This window comes from Phyllopteryx taeniolatus, chromosome 3 (assembly GCF_024500385.1).
Source record: "Phyllopteryx taeniolatus isolate TA_2022b chromosome 3, UOR_Ptae_1.2, whole genome shotgun sequence".
In the NCBI taxonomy this organism is placed as follows: domain Eukaryota; kingdom Metazoa; phylum Chordata; class Actinopteri; order Syngnathiformes; family Syngnathidae; genus Phyllopteryx; species Phyllopteryx taeniolatus.
This window is the reverse complement of record NC_084504.1, coordinates 11,770,664-11,786,230: the sequence shown is the minus strand read 5'-3', so window position 1 is coordinate 11,786,230 and position 15,567 is coordinate 11,770,664. Positions and strand designations below refer to the sequence as shown.

The window sequence follows — 15,567 nt, the reverse complement described above, 5'->3', positions numbered from 1 at the left end:
AGTGGATTATAAAATGTAACAAATGGAGAATAATCCTCAACAGGAAGTGGATTACAAAATAAAGCAAATTGGGATAGGCTCAAACAGGATGTGGATGACAAAACTGGGAACAAAAAAAAGGAAATTAGCACGGTGAAGACTCGTTTGCACATCTGCCTCACAGTTCTGAGGACCTGTGTTCAAATCCAGTCTCTCCTGTGTGGAGTTTGCATGTTCTCTCTGTGCCTGCGTTGCTTTTCTCCAGAAACTCCGGTTTCCTCCCACATCCCAAAAACATATATGGGAGGTTGCTTGAAGACTCTTAAGTTGCCCGTAGGTGTGAATGATTGTTTCTATGTGCCCTGCAACTGGCTGGCGACCACTTCAGGGTGTATCCCGCATCTCACCCCAAGATAGCTGGGATGTCTCCAGCATACCCGTGACCCTAGTGAGGATATGCTGTGTACAAAATGGATGGTTGGACGAATAGGTGAAAACAGGAAGTGATGAAGAAAAGGATGAAAACAAAGCAGAAGACAAAACAGGGAAAAAATAAATGGATAACCTCAAACAAAGTGGTTGACAAAAATAAGCACATGGGTAAGATTAAACAGGAAGTGGATGACAAAATAAAACAACATAAGGACATGGAAAAGCACAAACATGGACTGATGATTAAAACAAAAAAAGGTGTATGACAAGGACATTGACAACAAAAATAGGAAGTGACGACAAAACAAAAATGAGGAAAAAGCAAATGGATGACAAAAAAGTGAAGATTAAAAAAGAGCAACTGACAAAATAAGGAACAAAATGTGTTTATTGATCCCAAACGCGGAAACAATTGTCAACTATAAAGTGTTTTGCATCATTTCAAAATAAGAGCGTGAAGGAAAATACTGAGCTTACAGGGAAATGTTCAGGGTTTTTTTCTCCCCCCGGCCGGAATGGAAAAAGAAGCGACAGAAGCACCTGAGTCCTGGAGAAAAGTCTTTGGAATGGTGTGGGCCACTTGTCACAGTGCAGTTTTGCCACTTCAGTACCTTTTATTTTTCAAAATTCAGCCATGGGTGGAAGGAGGCAGGGTGCCCAGTTATTTCACAGCTTTTGTCACAAAGAGCTGAAAACCCACCATGAGAAGTTAGGAGGCTGTGTTGAGCATCATTCACTCATTCCGTCATCACTATATAGGAATTCTTATATAGTGGAACTAGAGAGTTCCTAAAAACTCCACTAAAACTCAAGTCGGAGTCGGGAATAATGAATGATTCCAAACGCAGCCATTCATCATTCCCTACTCCTTAATCACTGTGTAGAGATTTTTATACTATGGCCAACATAGCTTACGAAAAAGTCAGGCGAGTCGGGAGTGAGTGATAACTCCAAATACAGTCGTTGCAATTTGACGTGAGGGGGCGGGTTAGCCATGCTGGAATGAAGTAGGGAGAGTCGTCCGAGCTCGGCGGCGGTGTCGGTCGGGTACGTCAGCGCCTCTGCTGGCTGTAGACGGGAAAGGCAAGCGTGACGTTGAGCGAGTCGTTGTGCTGCACCAGCGACGTGTGCTGGTAGTGCAGCACCAGCTCCTTCAGCGACGCGTACAGGTTGTACGGCTCAGCGAAGCCAAAGCCCGTACTCGTCTTGTTGATGACGCAGTGCTTAACCTCGCCCTCCACCCTGGATGTGCACACATGTACGCACAAACACAAACACACACACGTTGTCTTCAATTAAAAACATGCACGTACACACACTGGCACATAAAAGACAACCAAGTCATGTTTCTTTTTGTTACTCGACAATCGTGAATGAAAACCTAAAGATATATCCGTCGAAACTGATAAAAAACCACACACACACAAAAGCACAAAAACACACATGGACAAACACACATCCATTTTATGACTTTTTTTTCTTTGCAGTGGGTGCTACTGAGTGAGTTTTGGGAGATGGTGTTGGGGACTCAAAAGGTGACACCTTCCTGCTCAAATAGGAATGAAGACACTAATGCATACATGACAGAGCAGGCGTAGCATCCCGGCTTGCTGCTGTCTCGGACCAGGAACGTTCCGTCCTTCTTTCCTCTTAGCAGCGACTCGGCTTGACTGCGGTTGATGTTGCCCAAACGCCACAGACGCTCGTCATGGTGAGGGAGGTCCTCCTCGTCCTCCACCATGCTGTACTCGCTAGGGACCCCCACCACACAGCTACAGTTAGCAAACAAATCAAGTCCCAGTGGCGCGCTCAAGCACGCCCCATCAAACATGTTCTGAATATCTTGAATGCAACAGGACAAGTCATGTAACTTCCGCCAAGAGTCATGTGACTTGTTGTGTGTTCATGTGACTTCCTGCTGGGTGTGTGCGTGTGGCTTGTGATTTCCTGTTGTGTGTCATGACTTCCTGGTGTACATGAAGTGACTTCCTGGTGTGTGTGTGTCACGTGATTCCTGTTGTGACATCAACAGTCATGTGTGTTCCCGCTGTGCGTGAGTGGACTTACTCCTCGGTGGTCTCGTTCTTTAGGCCAAGCCATTCGTTCAGTTTCCTCTGCCGGACCCCTTTCTGGGTCAACCACCTGCATACACACACACGCAGGTTAGCTTAGCGTCATGTAGCAGTGTTGTTTTTGGTTTTGCCAGCGGTGGCGTACATGAGGTACAGGTCTCTGGTCTTGCGCAGCTGGATAAGGTCTGGCTTGATGCTGTTCATCTTCTTGTCGATCTCTCGGTAGTCAGCGGCCTGCTTTTTCAGATCCACCTCCAGGTGGCGCTTGCTGTCCACGATCTCGCTGATGCGGGAGCGTAGCTTTTCATAGTTCTCCATGATCCTACCAGCACAGCACCAAGAAGAGGTGATGAAGAATATGCAGACACCACAGGACAGTTTTACACTTTAATAAATGAGCAAGACTTGCTATTCCTGCGGGCCAGGTTTCCATGACAACTTCCCTCAGACCTGCGCTGGGTCTGCATCGGCAACAGCCTACCTCTGGATTTCCTTGTCATTGCCCTCGCGGCGGAACTTTTCGATGTACTCCTTGCTGAAGCGATCTTGCGTCTGACACTGCTCCTCGAAGATCTTGATGGTCTCGTTAAAGGCCTCGATGGCCGTGCGCTTCATTTGGATCTCCTGTGGACGGCATCGCGGTGTCACAATCCAAAACTCCAAGAAACGGCAAGTTCCGTGTGTATGCATGTGTGTGTGTGTGTGTGTACCTGAGATGTTCTGGTGTACTCCTCATAGAGCCTGTCGTACTCGCGGTTCTTCTCCTGGTACTGAAGGTGGTACTCGTGGAGCTTCTTGCCCACTGCCTCAATGCTGTCTTCCTTCACTACCTGGTCCTGAAAAAGGACACAGTGTGTCAGAAGGGTGTGAGGTCTGGTCTCGCTTGTGGCGAGCAGAGACGGAGGACTTCAGTCACGTCTTGACTCAAGTCAGACTTCTGACAACTTGCAAGATTCACAAATCAAAGAGAAGAGACAACAACTACGACAGCTTACTTCACCCGTCACCATAAAACCCACAAATACAGATAAGATACATTAACTTCACAGTTTAGCTATGCGATATCTGGTCCCATCACTTCTTCAAGTAATTGGATAAAATTTGATATTGCATTATTAAAAAATGTGTATGTGATATGAAGGCATTATTTTTGTCCACTTGGGGTTGCCATCCTCACAGTCTATTGTAGTATCTGTGACTTTGAGTGTGTCATGCTATAATAGGCTTAGCCTGGCCTGGTGTGTGATATGGGCATCAGCGAATGAGAGTATAGCAGCTGGCTGTTAATGGCTAACCCCTTAGCCAGTCTGCGTGACAAGTGACTCGGCAACTCATGTATGAACGTGCTTATTACACATTTGTTTTTTAACCGTTTGTTTAATCAAGTGATTGAAAGTGCACCGGCAGCTGTATCTATCCTTAACCACTCGCGGGGGCATTAGAAAATGTTTTACCAAGCAATGGTACGCTATATGAAATTCTCTAACATAAGTATATCAAATTCTTGTGTTGGAATTGTAGACGTGCTCTATTGGTACACATAGCACTTTATCTTCTTTGCAAAGCGTGAAATGATCCCAAACTTTGGACATTCTGTATTTTACAAACTCTTTCCGCCTGGCTCGCTTGTTTCTACACAAAGTGGTGCGTCCAACTGCAATAACTAGGCTTTACAAGATCAGGATTTTTGGGGCTGATCACAGAGTTTAAAAAAACGATAACCGATCACAAGATGGAGCAATGTGTCTATTTAAATGCTTGTTCATTTACTGTATTTACTTGTGTACTGAGCATCTTCAAAAGTATTCTCTAGCATTTTAGACAAAAGGTAAAACAATGACCTCTAGGGGGCATTCAAGTCTTTGCCACTGACATAAATTTAAGTTTTTAGTCAGGTCAAACCAACATTACAATATGACAGAAATAATGGGTGCTAACTTAGTGTAATTAAATTACTTTATTCTAATTAAATTACTTCACACACATCGAAACTTCAGAGCATGATTGTGTTAGTGCTAGCATTAGCTTGCTAGGCTACAGAACATTTTGTTGCCTGCTTGTGAGCCGTATCGTATTGAAAGTATGTGAACATACCTCAAGCAATCTGTGAATCAACGTCCTTTGCAGAGCATCGGTGATGACCACCACACGTTTTTCCTCATTTTATAATTCCCCCCCCACAATACATTTGCACGGTCTATTGTTGTTGTCGTCGCCATGGTAACGAGTGTATCCGGTGGCGTTTGATTTGACAAGGTAAAGCCCAGTGTTGACAAAAGACGGGATGCGGTGGTATCGGAATACGAGATTTAATTGCAGTAGTCTGCAATTGTGAAAGACCAAATTTGTCTTGTCGTCTGATCCAGGCATTACGTTGTCTGTCTGAGGCACCGCAAAAAAGTCCCACACCGCCAAATGTTTTTTCACCGACAAGACTGAAAATAAAACTTTATTGGTCGTCAGATAGTTACAGTACTATGTCACACGACATGTGACAAGGCTAAAAATTAATGAGCTTGTGGATCAGGACACGACGGCGACGTGGAGTAAATGTCTTTTGCGGAGCCGATCAATGATCAGCGAATTATGTAAAGTTGATCAGCCAACTAACACAGAATGCTAATTATCGGCCGATACCGATCAAGCCGATCAGATCGGTGTAAAGTCTAGCAATAACGTAAGTCCGTATGGAAAAATGATCTCTGCAATGCCTTGAGGCAGAGATTTTGATTCAACCTTTTTTGTAAATCGAATTATAGGAGTTATTCGATTAACTGTTGCAGCCCTACTTTACTTATGACTTGATTAACTCAGGGAATGACTTGACTCAACTTGCTTGAACTTAGTGGGGCTTTAACTTGACTAGCTTGACTTTTACAACTGTAACTTGGGACTTGCTTAAAACTTGAAAGTTAAGACTTTTAACTTACTTATTAGTTGCACATATATGACGTTCATACCTGCTGATGCTTGGAGACCGGGTAGAGCAGCTTGACGTCCAGCTTGGGGTTGTATTGCGCCAGGGATTCGTGCCGGTAGTGATTGATGAGCTCCACCACCGAGCTGAATGTCAGCGGGTCCGAGAAACCATACTTGCCCTCGCGGTGGAAGATCTTAATCAGCTTGTTGTTGCCCCCCTTCCTGCACTCACAAACACACACAAATCAGATCAGACAACTTCCTGTCTTCTCAGTGGCAATAATGATGACCATGACGATGGCGTTCACCTGAGCGTTAGCGTGTAATCTCCGTGCATCTTGGTGGAGGCATCCCGGACCAGGAAGGTGCCGTCGGCCGTGTCCCGCAGCTTCTCGTTCACTTCCTCTCTGAAACAAGATGCGGTGGATTGGCGGGAAGCGTCTTTAACCGCGCGTGCGTGCAGGCATGCGTGCGTGCGGAGATGGTGAAGTGCATTACCTGGAGATGTCGCCCCAGTACCACTCGGCGTCGTGCAGCGCCATACCATTGTTGAACGTGCAAGCAGTGGCGGAGGCTGGCGTGGAAGGCTTGGCAGGTTTGGGAGGTAAAGCTGAAACAGAAATGGAGATGCCATTTAATAATTTTCTGTTGTTTACATACAAAGTGGTGATGTCATTCACTGAAAGAGGAAGTCAACCTCTCACGATGCCAATTCAAGGACCTCAGTCCCCTCCAAAGGTATTGGAACGGCAATGTCAATTCCTTTGTTTTTGTTGTATACTGAAGACATTTGGGTTTTAAATCACAAGATGAATATGAGAAAAGTTCAGAATTCCACCTTTTACTTCATGGTATTTACATCGAGATGTGTTAAACAAGTCAGGACAGAGCAACTTTTGTTTGAAGCCACACACTTCTCAAGTGACCAAAAGTACTGGAACAGACATTAATTATTAAATTAACTTAAAGTGAATAACATTTAATATTTGGTGACCTTGCCGTTCCAATACTTTTGGAGGGAACTGTATGTCAAGAATAACAGTCAACAATCAAGTCAAAAAATAAGGCAAAAGAATAAACCAAAAAAAAAGGGTCAAGAACCGCATTAAAATCCAAGAACAAAGTCAAGAGCCAAGATAAAAAAAATTGACAAAAATCAGTCAAGATCCAAAGACGAGCCAAGTGAAGAACCACATGAAGAATCAAATCAAGAACCAGTAAAAAAAACAAGTCAAGAAGTACATCAAGAATCGAGTCAACAATCAAGACAAGAATGAACAAAAAACCACATCAAAAGCTAGTGAAGAACCAACTTAAGAACCATTAAGAACAATGGACAAAAAAAAGTCAAGAAACAGTGATGAACCATTTCAAGAACCACATGAACAATGAAGAATCATGAACAATATCAAGAACAAGGGCAAAAAAAGTCTTTAATGCCTAGGACCACATCAAGATCCATGTATAGAATCAGTATGGAACTAAATCAGGAGCAACTTAAAAAACCACGACATAAGAACGGACAAAAAAAGCAGTCAAGAACCACATCCAGAACCAATTCAATAACTAAGTAAAAAAAATAATTGAAGAACCAAGTCAAGAACCATGACAGAATGGACAAAAAACAGTCATGAATCACACTCAGAACCAAGTCAGAAACTAAATAAAAAATTAAGTCAAGAACCAAGTCAAGAACGAAGTAAAAAACCAAGACAAATAATGGACAAAAAACAGCCAAGAACCAACCACATCAAGAACCAAGTCAAAAGCAAAGTAAAAAAATCAATTGAAGAACCAAGTCAAGAATGAAGACAAAGAAATGGACAAAAAACAGTCAAGAACCACAACAATAACCATGTCTAGAACCAATAGAGACCAAGCACCACCACGAATAGTGAAAAGTAATTGACACCCCACACATTTTTATTTTTTTTATATAATTCCCTATAGATACCTCAAGATGGTGCCAAAGCACTCCTTTTCAATAAGACAGGGCTATGTCCTTGCTAAATCAAGCTCCTCCCATCACTTCAACATAGTTCGCTGGCACGAAGGATCTGTGGTGTTTTGGCCAGCAAGCCAAAGTAATACTTTCATGTAAGACAGGGTTCTGGTCTTAACACAAAAACAGCAAAAAGGTGAGGCCACTGTAAACCTCCTTTGGAACCACCCTGTATATCAAGAACTAGGCTTTTAAAAAATAAATAAATAAATAAAAAGAACAAAGACCCACAATGCCCTGCTCTGATCTTCAAGGAGTTAACTTTGCTTCTGCGGTCCAGTAGGTGACATCCTACCTGGACTCTTCATGTTGATGTAACAGAGGATCAAGTACCGCCTCCTGCGAGCCTCCTGGTGCGCCATGTGTGTTTGCCTTCAGCGCACACACCGCCGCCGCTGCTGCTGTTTTTGGCGGCGAGCGTCCCCACGCTTTTGTCACAAGTACCCGTCTCCCACTTCCTGTCGGCACGTCTGAGAGGCAGCCAAAAAGAGAGCGGCTTGGAGATGTATGACATCACCGCTCACCCTCCACCAATCCCCATGCAGCTGTGATATCGCCACGGCAACATCCCCCGATTCCCTAATCCCCCACCTCTGATGCATCCTGGTGGAGCGATAATGTCATCGATTCAGAAGCAGCCCATTACTTACTCAGCTCGCCGTTTCTGCCTAGCACGGCGCCACTCGGGCTTCCTATGGACAAGTGACATCACTTGATTGACAGCCTTTACGAGTGACGCCTGTCAATCGAGTGACTGAGAAGATGTCGCTTCTACAGCACAGAGTGTTTGAGCAACACTTGCATTTGTGTCATGAGCTAGCTGCTATGCGTGTTAGCAAATTACCTGGAGCAGCCTGGTTCACGTTGAGCTCGCTGCTGATCAGAACCTCCAAGACTTGGATCAGAGGGTCTGGACCTGACTCACACCTGAAAGCATAATAATAATAATTAGAAAAGTCACATTTCATAACTTTATTGAAACATAACTAGAAGAATTAGCTACCCTTTACTGTAAAATGTCCTCTATTTTAGAAACTGTTCAAGTATATGTACAGAAACATGACTGCTATAGAAATAAAAGTTGAACCCACTCTGCTGTTTCAGAGCTAGAGAAATTAGTGTGTGTGTGTATTTGCGCAAGCCCGCGTGGACTAACCCTGCGGTGGTCTGTCTGAAAAGCAGTGGGCTGAAGGTCTCGGCAAGGCCTCGGACGCTAAGCTGGTTGCGGGCGGCATGCATGCAGAGTCGGGCCAGATGACGCACCACGCTGAGTAGGGTCAGGCCGTACTGGGCGGCACATGCCGGAGAGCTGGCCACGCCCAGCAACACCCGGGCGCATTCCTCGGGGTCTCGGACCTCTGAGGGTGGACAACAGCAGCAGGTGAGCGTACAGGCTGACAAGTCAGGATCAAAGAACCACGTAAAAAACAAAAATACAAGACAAAAATCCAAGAACCACACCATGAACTATGAAAAAAAAAAAAAAAAAAAAAAAAAAAAAAAAGTTAAAAACTAAATCAAGAACCTTGTCAAAAATCTAAACAAAAACGGTGAAAACACAAGAACCCCAAAAAGTGTGATAACACACCTTGCACGGCGTGGATCATGTCAGCCTGCAGCGAGGACGGCAGGACAGGCCCGGGAAGCTCTTGCAGGAAGCGGACCACACCGTCGCACAGGGACGACACCTCCATCTGCTCCAGATCTGAAAACAAACATGGCCCAAGTTATGAAAGGGAGTCCTGGCCGGCGCTCATGCGACTTCCTCACCTGCGTCGGCCAGCTGCCTCGTGTCCAAACTTCCTCCACTGACGCCACGGTACACGCCAGGACCGTCTATACCTGCACAGAAGAGAAAAGTTCTCATTTTTTAAGAATAAAAATGATTGATTCTCATTTTCTTCAAACTTTATAATATATTTAATAACTAACCATTTATAAATACAAATATGTAAAATGTTTCATTTTAGTAAGAAAATAATTTTAGTAAGAAAATAATTTAGTATTTCTAATTGATTAAAATACTTAAACCAATTGCTCATACATGTAAGCGTAACGTAAGTTAACTTGCTAGTGACCCAGTGATGTGGTTTGTAACTTTTTTCCACTTGATTATAACTTTGAGCGTCGTAATGCTGTAATGACGTAGAGAGTAGGTAGGTAGGCGCTACCGATCAATGCAAACTAGAACTAGCAGACATTCCAACAGCTTCTTCCCTCTTGCGATCAACTTCTTAAACAACTAACCTACAATTCCATTACAACATGCTGGCAATTTTTTGACTTGAGTTCGTTGTCACATTTCTGTGGGGCCAATTATGTATTACTCGTGCACTCACTGTAGTTGTCTCGCCATGCTGCACTATTTGCATATACTGGCCACTCATGCCAGAATAGCATCTGCTCCATTTGCACACTGATTGAGGAGTATCTGCAACATTTGCACAACCAACATTGTCCCAGATTATCGCACTACTCGTCACTTTAAACCGCATACACTCCTTGACGTCTCGGCGCCCTTTGCACAATGGTCATTGCACCGGACTATTGCAATATTAGTCATTCGAACTGCTCTAAGTGCTAGAGGACTCTGCATCTTTTTGCACAATTGTCCAAAAAAAGTGTTCTGTAAATTGACTGTCTGTTGTCGCACTAGAGCGGCTCCAACTACCGGAGACAAATTCCTTGTGTGTTTTTGGACATACTTGGCAAATAAAGATGATTCTGAGAGGTTCTCTGTCCTTTATGCCCCTGGCAGGGTCACCCATGACAAACAGGTCCTAGGTGAGGGACCAGACAAAGCACGGCTCAAAGACCCCTAATGATGACGACAAAGAAAGGACTTCGTTTTCCCTTGCCCGGACGCGGGCCACCGGGGCCCCCCACTGGAGCCAGGCCTGGTGGTGGGGCTCAAAGGCGAGCGCCTGGTGGCCGGGCCTGCACCCATGGGGCCCGGCCGGGCACAGCCCGAAAGTGTAACGTGGGTCCCCCTTCCCATGGGCTCACCACCTGTGGGAGGGGTCATAGGAGTCGGGTGCAGTGTGAGCTGGGCGGTGGCCGAAGGCGGGGACCTTGGCGATCCGATCCCCGGCTACAGAAGCTGGCTCTAGGGACGTGGAATGTCACCTCTCTGGCAGGGAAGGAGCCCGAGCTGGTGTGTGAGGTCGAGAAGTTCCGACTCGCCTCCACACACACCTTGGGCTCTGGTACCAGTCCTCTCGAGAGGGGTTGGACTCTCTTCCACTCTGGAGTTGCCCATGGTGAGAGGCGCCGAGCAGGTGTGGGTATACTTATTGCCCCCCGGCTCGGCGCCTGTACGTTGGGGTTCACCCCGGTGGACGAGAGGGTAGCCTCCCTCCGCCTTCGGGTGGGGGGACAGGTCCTGACTGTTGTTTGTGCCTATGCACCAAACAGCAGTTCAGAGTACCCACCCTTTTTGGAGTCCTTGGAGGGGGTGCTGGAGAGCGCTCCCACTGGGGACTCCATTGTTCTGTTGGGGGACTTCAATGCTCACGTGGGCAATGACAGTGAGACCTGGAAGGGCGCGATTGGGAGGAACGGCCCCCCCGATCAGAACCCGAGCGGTGTTCTGTTATTGGACTTCTGTGCTCGTCACGGATTGTCCATAACGAACACCATGTTCAAGCATAAGGGTGTCCACACGTGCACTTGGCACCAGGACACCCTAGGTCGCAGTTCGATGATCGACTTTGTGGTCGTGTCATCGGACTTGCGGCCGCATGTCTTGGACACTCGGGTGAAGAGAGGGGCGGAGCTGTCAACTGATCACCACCTGGTGGTGAGTTGGCTCCGATGGTGGGGGAAGATGCCGGTCCGACGTGGCAGGCCCAAACGTATTGTGAGGGTCTGCTGGGAACGTCTGGCAGAATCCCCTGTCAGATGGAGTTTCAACTCCCACCTCCGACAGAACTTTGCTCATGTTCCGGGGGACGCGGGGGACATCGAGTCCGAGTGGACCATGTTCCGCGCCTCCATTGCTGAGGCGGCCGACCGGAGCTGTGGCCGTAAGGTGGTCGGTGCCTGTCGTGGCGGCAATCCCCGAACCCGTTGGTGGACACCAACGGTGAGGGATGCCGTCAAGCTGAAGAAGGAGTCCTATCGGGCCTTTTTGGCCTGTGGGACTCCTGAGGCAGCTGATGGGTACCGGCTGGCCAAGCGGAATGCAGCTCTGGTGGTTGCTGAAGCAAAAACCCGGGCATGGGAGGAGTTCGGTGAGGCCATGGAGAAAGACTTCCGGGCGGCTTCGGGGAAATTCTGGTCCACCATCCGACGTCTCAGGAGAGGAAAGCAGTGCACCACCAACACTGTGTATAGTGGGGATGGGGCGCTGCTGACCTCGACTCGGGACGTTGTGAGTCGGTGGGGAGAATACTTCGAAGACCTCCTCAATTCCACCGACACGCCTTCCCATGGGGAAGCAGAGTGTGGGTTCTCTGAGGCGGGCTCTCCTATCTCTGGGTTTGAGGTCACCGAGGTAGTTAAAAAGCTCCTCGGTGGCAGGGCCCCGGGGGTGGATGAGATTCGCCCGGAGTTCCTAAAGGCTCTGGATGTTGTGGGGCTGTCCTGGTTGACACGCCTCTGCAACATCGCGTGGACATCGGGGACAGTGCCTCTGGATTGGCAGACTGGGGTGGTGGTCCCCCTTTTTAAGAAGGGGGACCGGAGGGTGTGTTCCAACTACAGGGGGATCACACTGCTCAGCCTCCCTGGTAAGGTCTATTCAGGGGTGCTGCAGAGGAGGGTCCGTCGGGAAGTCAAATCTCAGATTCAGGAGGAGCAGTGTGGTTTTCGTCCTGGCCGTGGAACAGTGGACCAGCTCTACACCCTCGGCAGGGTCCTCGAGGGTGCATGGGAGTTCACCCAACTAGTCTACATGTGTTTTGTGGACTTGGAGAAGGCGTTCGACCGTGTCCCTCGGGGAGTCCTGTGGAGGGTGCTTCGGGAGTATGGGGTACCGAACCCCCTGATACGGGCTGTTCGGTCCCTGTACGACCGGAGTCAAGAGTTTGGTCCGCATATCCGGCAGTAAGTCGGACTCGTTCCCGGTGAGGGTTGGACTCCGCCAAGGATGCCCTTCGTCACTGATTCTGTTCATAACTTTTATGGACAGAATTTCTAGGCGCAGCCGAGGCGTAGAGGGGCTCCGGTTTGGTGGCCTCAGTATTGCATCTCTACTTTTTGCAGATGATGTGGTTCTGTTGGCTTCATCAAGCCGTGACCTCCAACTCTCACCGGAGCAGTTCGCAGCCTAGTGAGAAGCGGCTGGTATGAGAATCAGCACCTCCAAATCTGAGACCATGGTCCTCAGTCGGAAAAGGGTGGCATGCCTTCTCCGGGTCGGGGATGAGATCCTGCCCCAAGTGGAGGAATTCAAGTATCTTGGGGTCTTGTTCACGAGTGAGGGAAGAATGGAACGGGAGATCGACAGGCGGATCGGTGCAGCGTCTGCAGTGATGCGGACTTTGTATCGGTCCGTTGTGGTAAAGAAAGAGCTAAGCCGAAAGGCGAAGCTCTCAATTTACCGGTCGATCTTCGTTCCTACCCTCACCTATGGTCATGAGCTGTGGGTCGTGACCGAAAGAACAAGATCCCGGATACAAGCAGCCGAAATGAGTTTCCTCCGCAGGGTGTCCGGGCTCTCCCTTAGAGATAGGGTGAGAAGCTCGGTCATCCGGGAGGATCTCAGAGTAGAGCCGCTGCTCCTCCGCATTGAGAGGAGCCAGATGAGGTGGCTGGGGCATCTGATTCGGATGCCTTCGGACGCCTCCCTGGTGAGGTGTTCCGGGCATGTCCCACCGGGAGGAGACCCCCGGGACGACCCAGGACACGCTGGAGAGACTACATCTTTCGGCTGGCCTGGGAACACCTCGGGATCCCCCCGGAAGAGCTGGATGAAGTGACTGGGGAGAGGGAAGTCTGGGCATCCCTGCTGAAGCTACTGCCCCCGCGACCCGACCCGGATAAGCGGTAGAGAATGGATGGATGGATGGATTTATTTAATAAGATTATTATTTATTCCACTAATGTTCTTATTGTATTATTTACTATACACCTTTTAGCTAATTTAATGGGATGAATGCATTTTAAGAAAATTAAGAAATACATTTTAACTAACAAGTTTTAGGTAAAAGTTGCAAAATTAACACCATAAATATTACAGGACTCTGGATCATGTATGCTCAGTCAGCCATGGGCCATATTTTGCCCTCCCATGGTCTAGAAAGTCCACCATGATGAATGCTGGCATGCATACCTTTGGTCTCAATGGCCTCCATCAATCTGCTAAGGAGGGGTGGGGCCGTATCGGGCGGTCCAAAATGTTCTGGAAGGTCTGGCAGCATGACGCCTGCAAGCAAACAAACACTGCTCAGCGTCAGCATGGATACACGGGAGCAACTTGGACTCCGACGCACACACGCACCCTCAGACTCAGAGTCAGTTCTCATTGACGCGGCCGACGGCGGCCTGGGAGGTCGGGGCTTGGGCGTGGGTGGTGACATCCTCTTCCGACCCACAAACTCCACGTAGGTGCCAGGGAAGTCGCCCTTTTCCTGTCGGAGGAGAGCGTTTGGAGTCTTTAGAATCAATTATTCTACCGATTATCCCTCGGTAGAATAATTGGGTGCAGTAACTCTATAAAGTGTGAGCGTTCTCTCTCATATCTGTCCTTGCGCGTATATTGCCCAAGACTTAACGGCGTTTACTCATGCGTGCCCTAGAGGCTGTAGTAAGTCTAACGCCCTGGGAAGGTGAAACATCATATTGCACGTTTTGATTCGCTCCAGTGCTCCAAGCCTCCGACGGCTGCTGGCGACCCGGCGGCTGACTCGACATGCTGACGGACACAGGGCTCAAGACTGCAACCTTTCTTTCAGGCTGGTACGCGGTTGTATCTGGCCAGTGGGCACCACATACCTATACTGACGCTGGCCCGCTACTTATTCATTTTAAATGATAAGCGTGAGCTGTCAACGCACCAGACTACTGAGCACGCTAGCTAGCCCACACCTACATTGTAAAGTCCGGTAAGCCGGTAAATACGTCCCGCCACAAGTCACCTCCAGCTTCTCTTTTTACACACAACACTATCAATGCTGCTACACTTGTCACAGGAGTAAAACCAAAAGGTATTTCCCCGAGTGACATCACGTATGATCATCTCAAAATCATGAGGGTCTGTGCGTGTTTGTGTGTTTGGGGGCGAGGAGCTCCTCTACCGTGAACTGCAAATATTGTCTCCTGAATTTGTCTATCGTTTTCATTTCACTCATTATTACAAACAAAGGTTTTATAATCTTTATGAAGTTAGAAAAGTTTAACAAATCTACAGGGTGATTGAAAAGTAACTCCCTATTTTTAAGTACTAGTAATTTATTTATTATTATTTAACTATAATTCTTACAAGAAATGAACATGAGAAGAAATTGTACTGCCTGGAGTTTTATTTCAAATTCGATATGGGCGCCAGCATTCGCCACCAGTTTCTCAAGCCGCCGAGGAACCGTATTAACTGATTTCACAAGGAACTCTCGTATTCGTCCTTCAAGTTCTTCCAAAGTCATTGGTTTGGTAGAATAGACTTGCGCCGTTAACCAACCCCACAGAAAAAACTCACAGGGTGTTAAGTCAGGACTTCTGGCTAGCCACTCATGCACAAAAAAATTTAGAAAATATTACAACATATGAATAAATAAGTATTTTAAAATAGGGAGTTACTTTTCAATCACCCTGTATTTATCTAAACCCTGTTTATAGCATAGATATATGAAGCTACTGTATGTGCAAAGCTAAAAAGCCCAGACAGAGGATTGTATAGGAAAACAAACTATCATTAAAATAAAGTCCAATAACTGCAGTAGTAATGTTTATCCATGTTTTGTTTGGGACTATGATTTTAAATAGGTAAATTGGTCTGTTTTGCAAATAAATAATTTGCTTCAGCAGGCATAATGGCTGTCTTGTCACAGTGCGCACGTTTTTTTCCCTTTTTTTTTTTTTTTTTTTACATTATACGTGTGTATTTTCGCTTAGAAGCCACTCCATGTTGGGCAAAGTCAACGTAGAGCAGTCAGGATCTTCTGAGTAGGATTATCCTGCAAAAAGACGATTATGGGAAGCGAACCAAAGCTGCAGCTGCATTCA

General features: G+C 47.0%; 2 protein-coding genes across 4 annotated transcripts in view; one reads left to right on the top strand and one right to left on the bottom strand.

The window, feature by feature from the left end:
• Nucleotides 1-15,567, top strand: part of LOC133475771 (dematin-like) — a 111,604-nt gene that overhangs the window by 38,153 nt on the left and 57,884 nt on the right. The gene's annotated exons all lie outside the window — the stretch shown is intronic.
• The window catches only part of LOC133475742 (phosphatidylinositol 3-kinase regulatory subunit alpha-like), an 18,913-nt gene continuing 4,127 nt past the window's right edge, over nucleotides 782-15,567 (bottom strand). The window contains exons 3-17 of one of the 3 annotated variants that reach the window (XM_061769082.1): nucleotides 13,847-13,976; nucleotides 13,679-13,771; nucleotides 9,175-9,246; nucleotides 8,993-9,109; nucleotides 8,561-8,762; nucleotides 8,249-8,331; nucleotides 5,901-6,012; nucleotides 5,711-5,809; nucleotides 5,444-5,624; nucleotides 3,194-3,319; nucleotides 2,965-3,107; nucleotides 2,629-2,805; nucleotides 2,479-2,553; nucleotides 1,992-2,162; nucleotides 782-1,653 (exon numbers count right to left, since the gene is read on the bottom strand). In XM_061769082.1, the coding sequence (XP_061625066.1) occupies nucleotides 1,464-1,653; nucleotides 1,992-2,162; nucleotides 2,479-2,553; nucleotides 2,629-2,805; nucleotides 2,965-3,107; nucleotides 3,194-3,319; nucleotides 5,444-5,624; nucleotides 5,711-5,809; nucleotides 5,901-6,012; nucleotides 8,249-8,331; nucleotides 8,561-8,762; nucleotides 8,993-9,109; nucleotides 9,175-9,246; nucleotides 13,679-13,771; nucleotides 13,847-13,976 (1,971 nt within the window). In that variant the 3' untranslated portion in view covers nucleotides 782-1,463. Of the gene's footprint in view, nucleotides 1,654-1,991; nucleotides 2,163-2,478; nucleotides 2,554-2,628; nucleotides 2,806-2,964; nucleotides 3,108-3,193; nucleotides 3,320-5,443; nucleotides 5,625-5,710; nucleotides 5,810-5,900; nucleotides 6,013-7,699; nucleotides 7,840-8,248; nucleotides 8,332-8,560; nucleotides 8,763-8,992; nucleotides 9,110-9,174; nucleotides 9,247-13,678; nucleotides 13,772-13,846; nucleotides 13,977-15,567 lie in introns of those variants that run through there. The other 2 variants (XM_061769083.1, XM_061769084.1) reach the window with 2 other exon arrangements.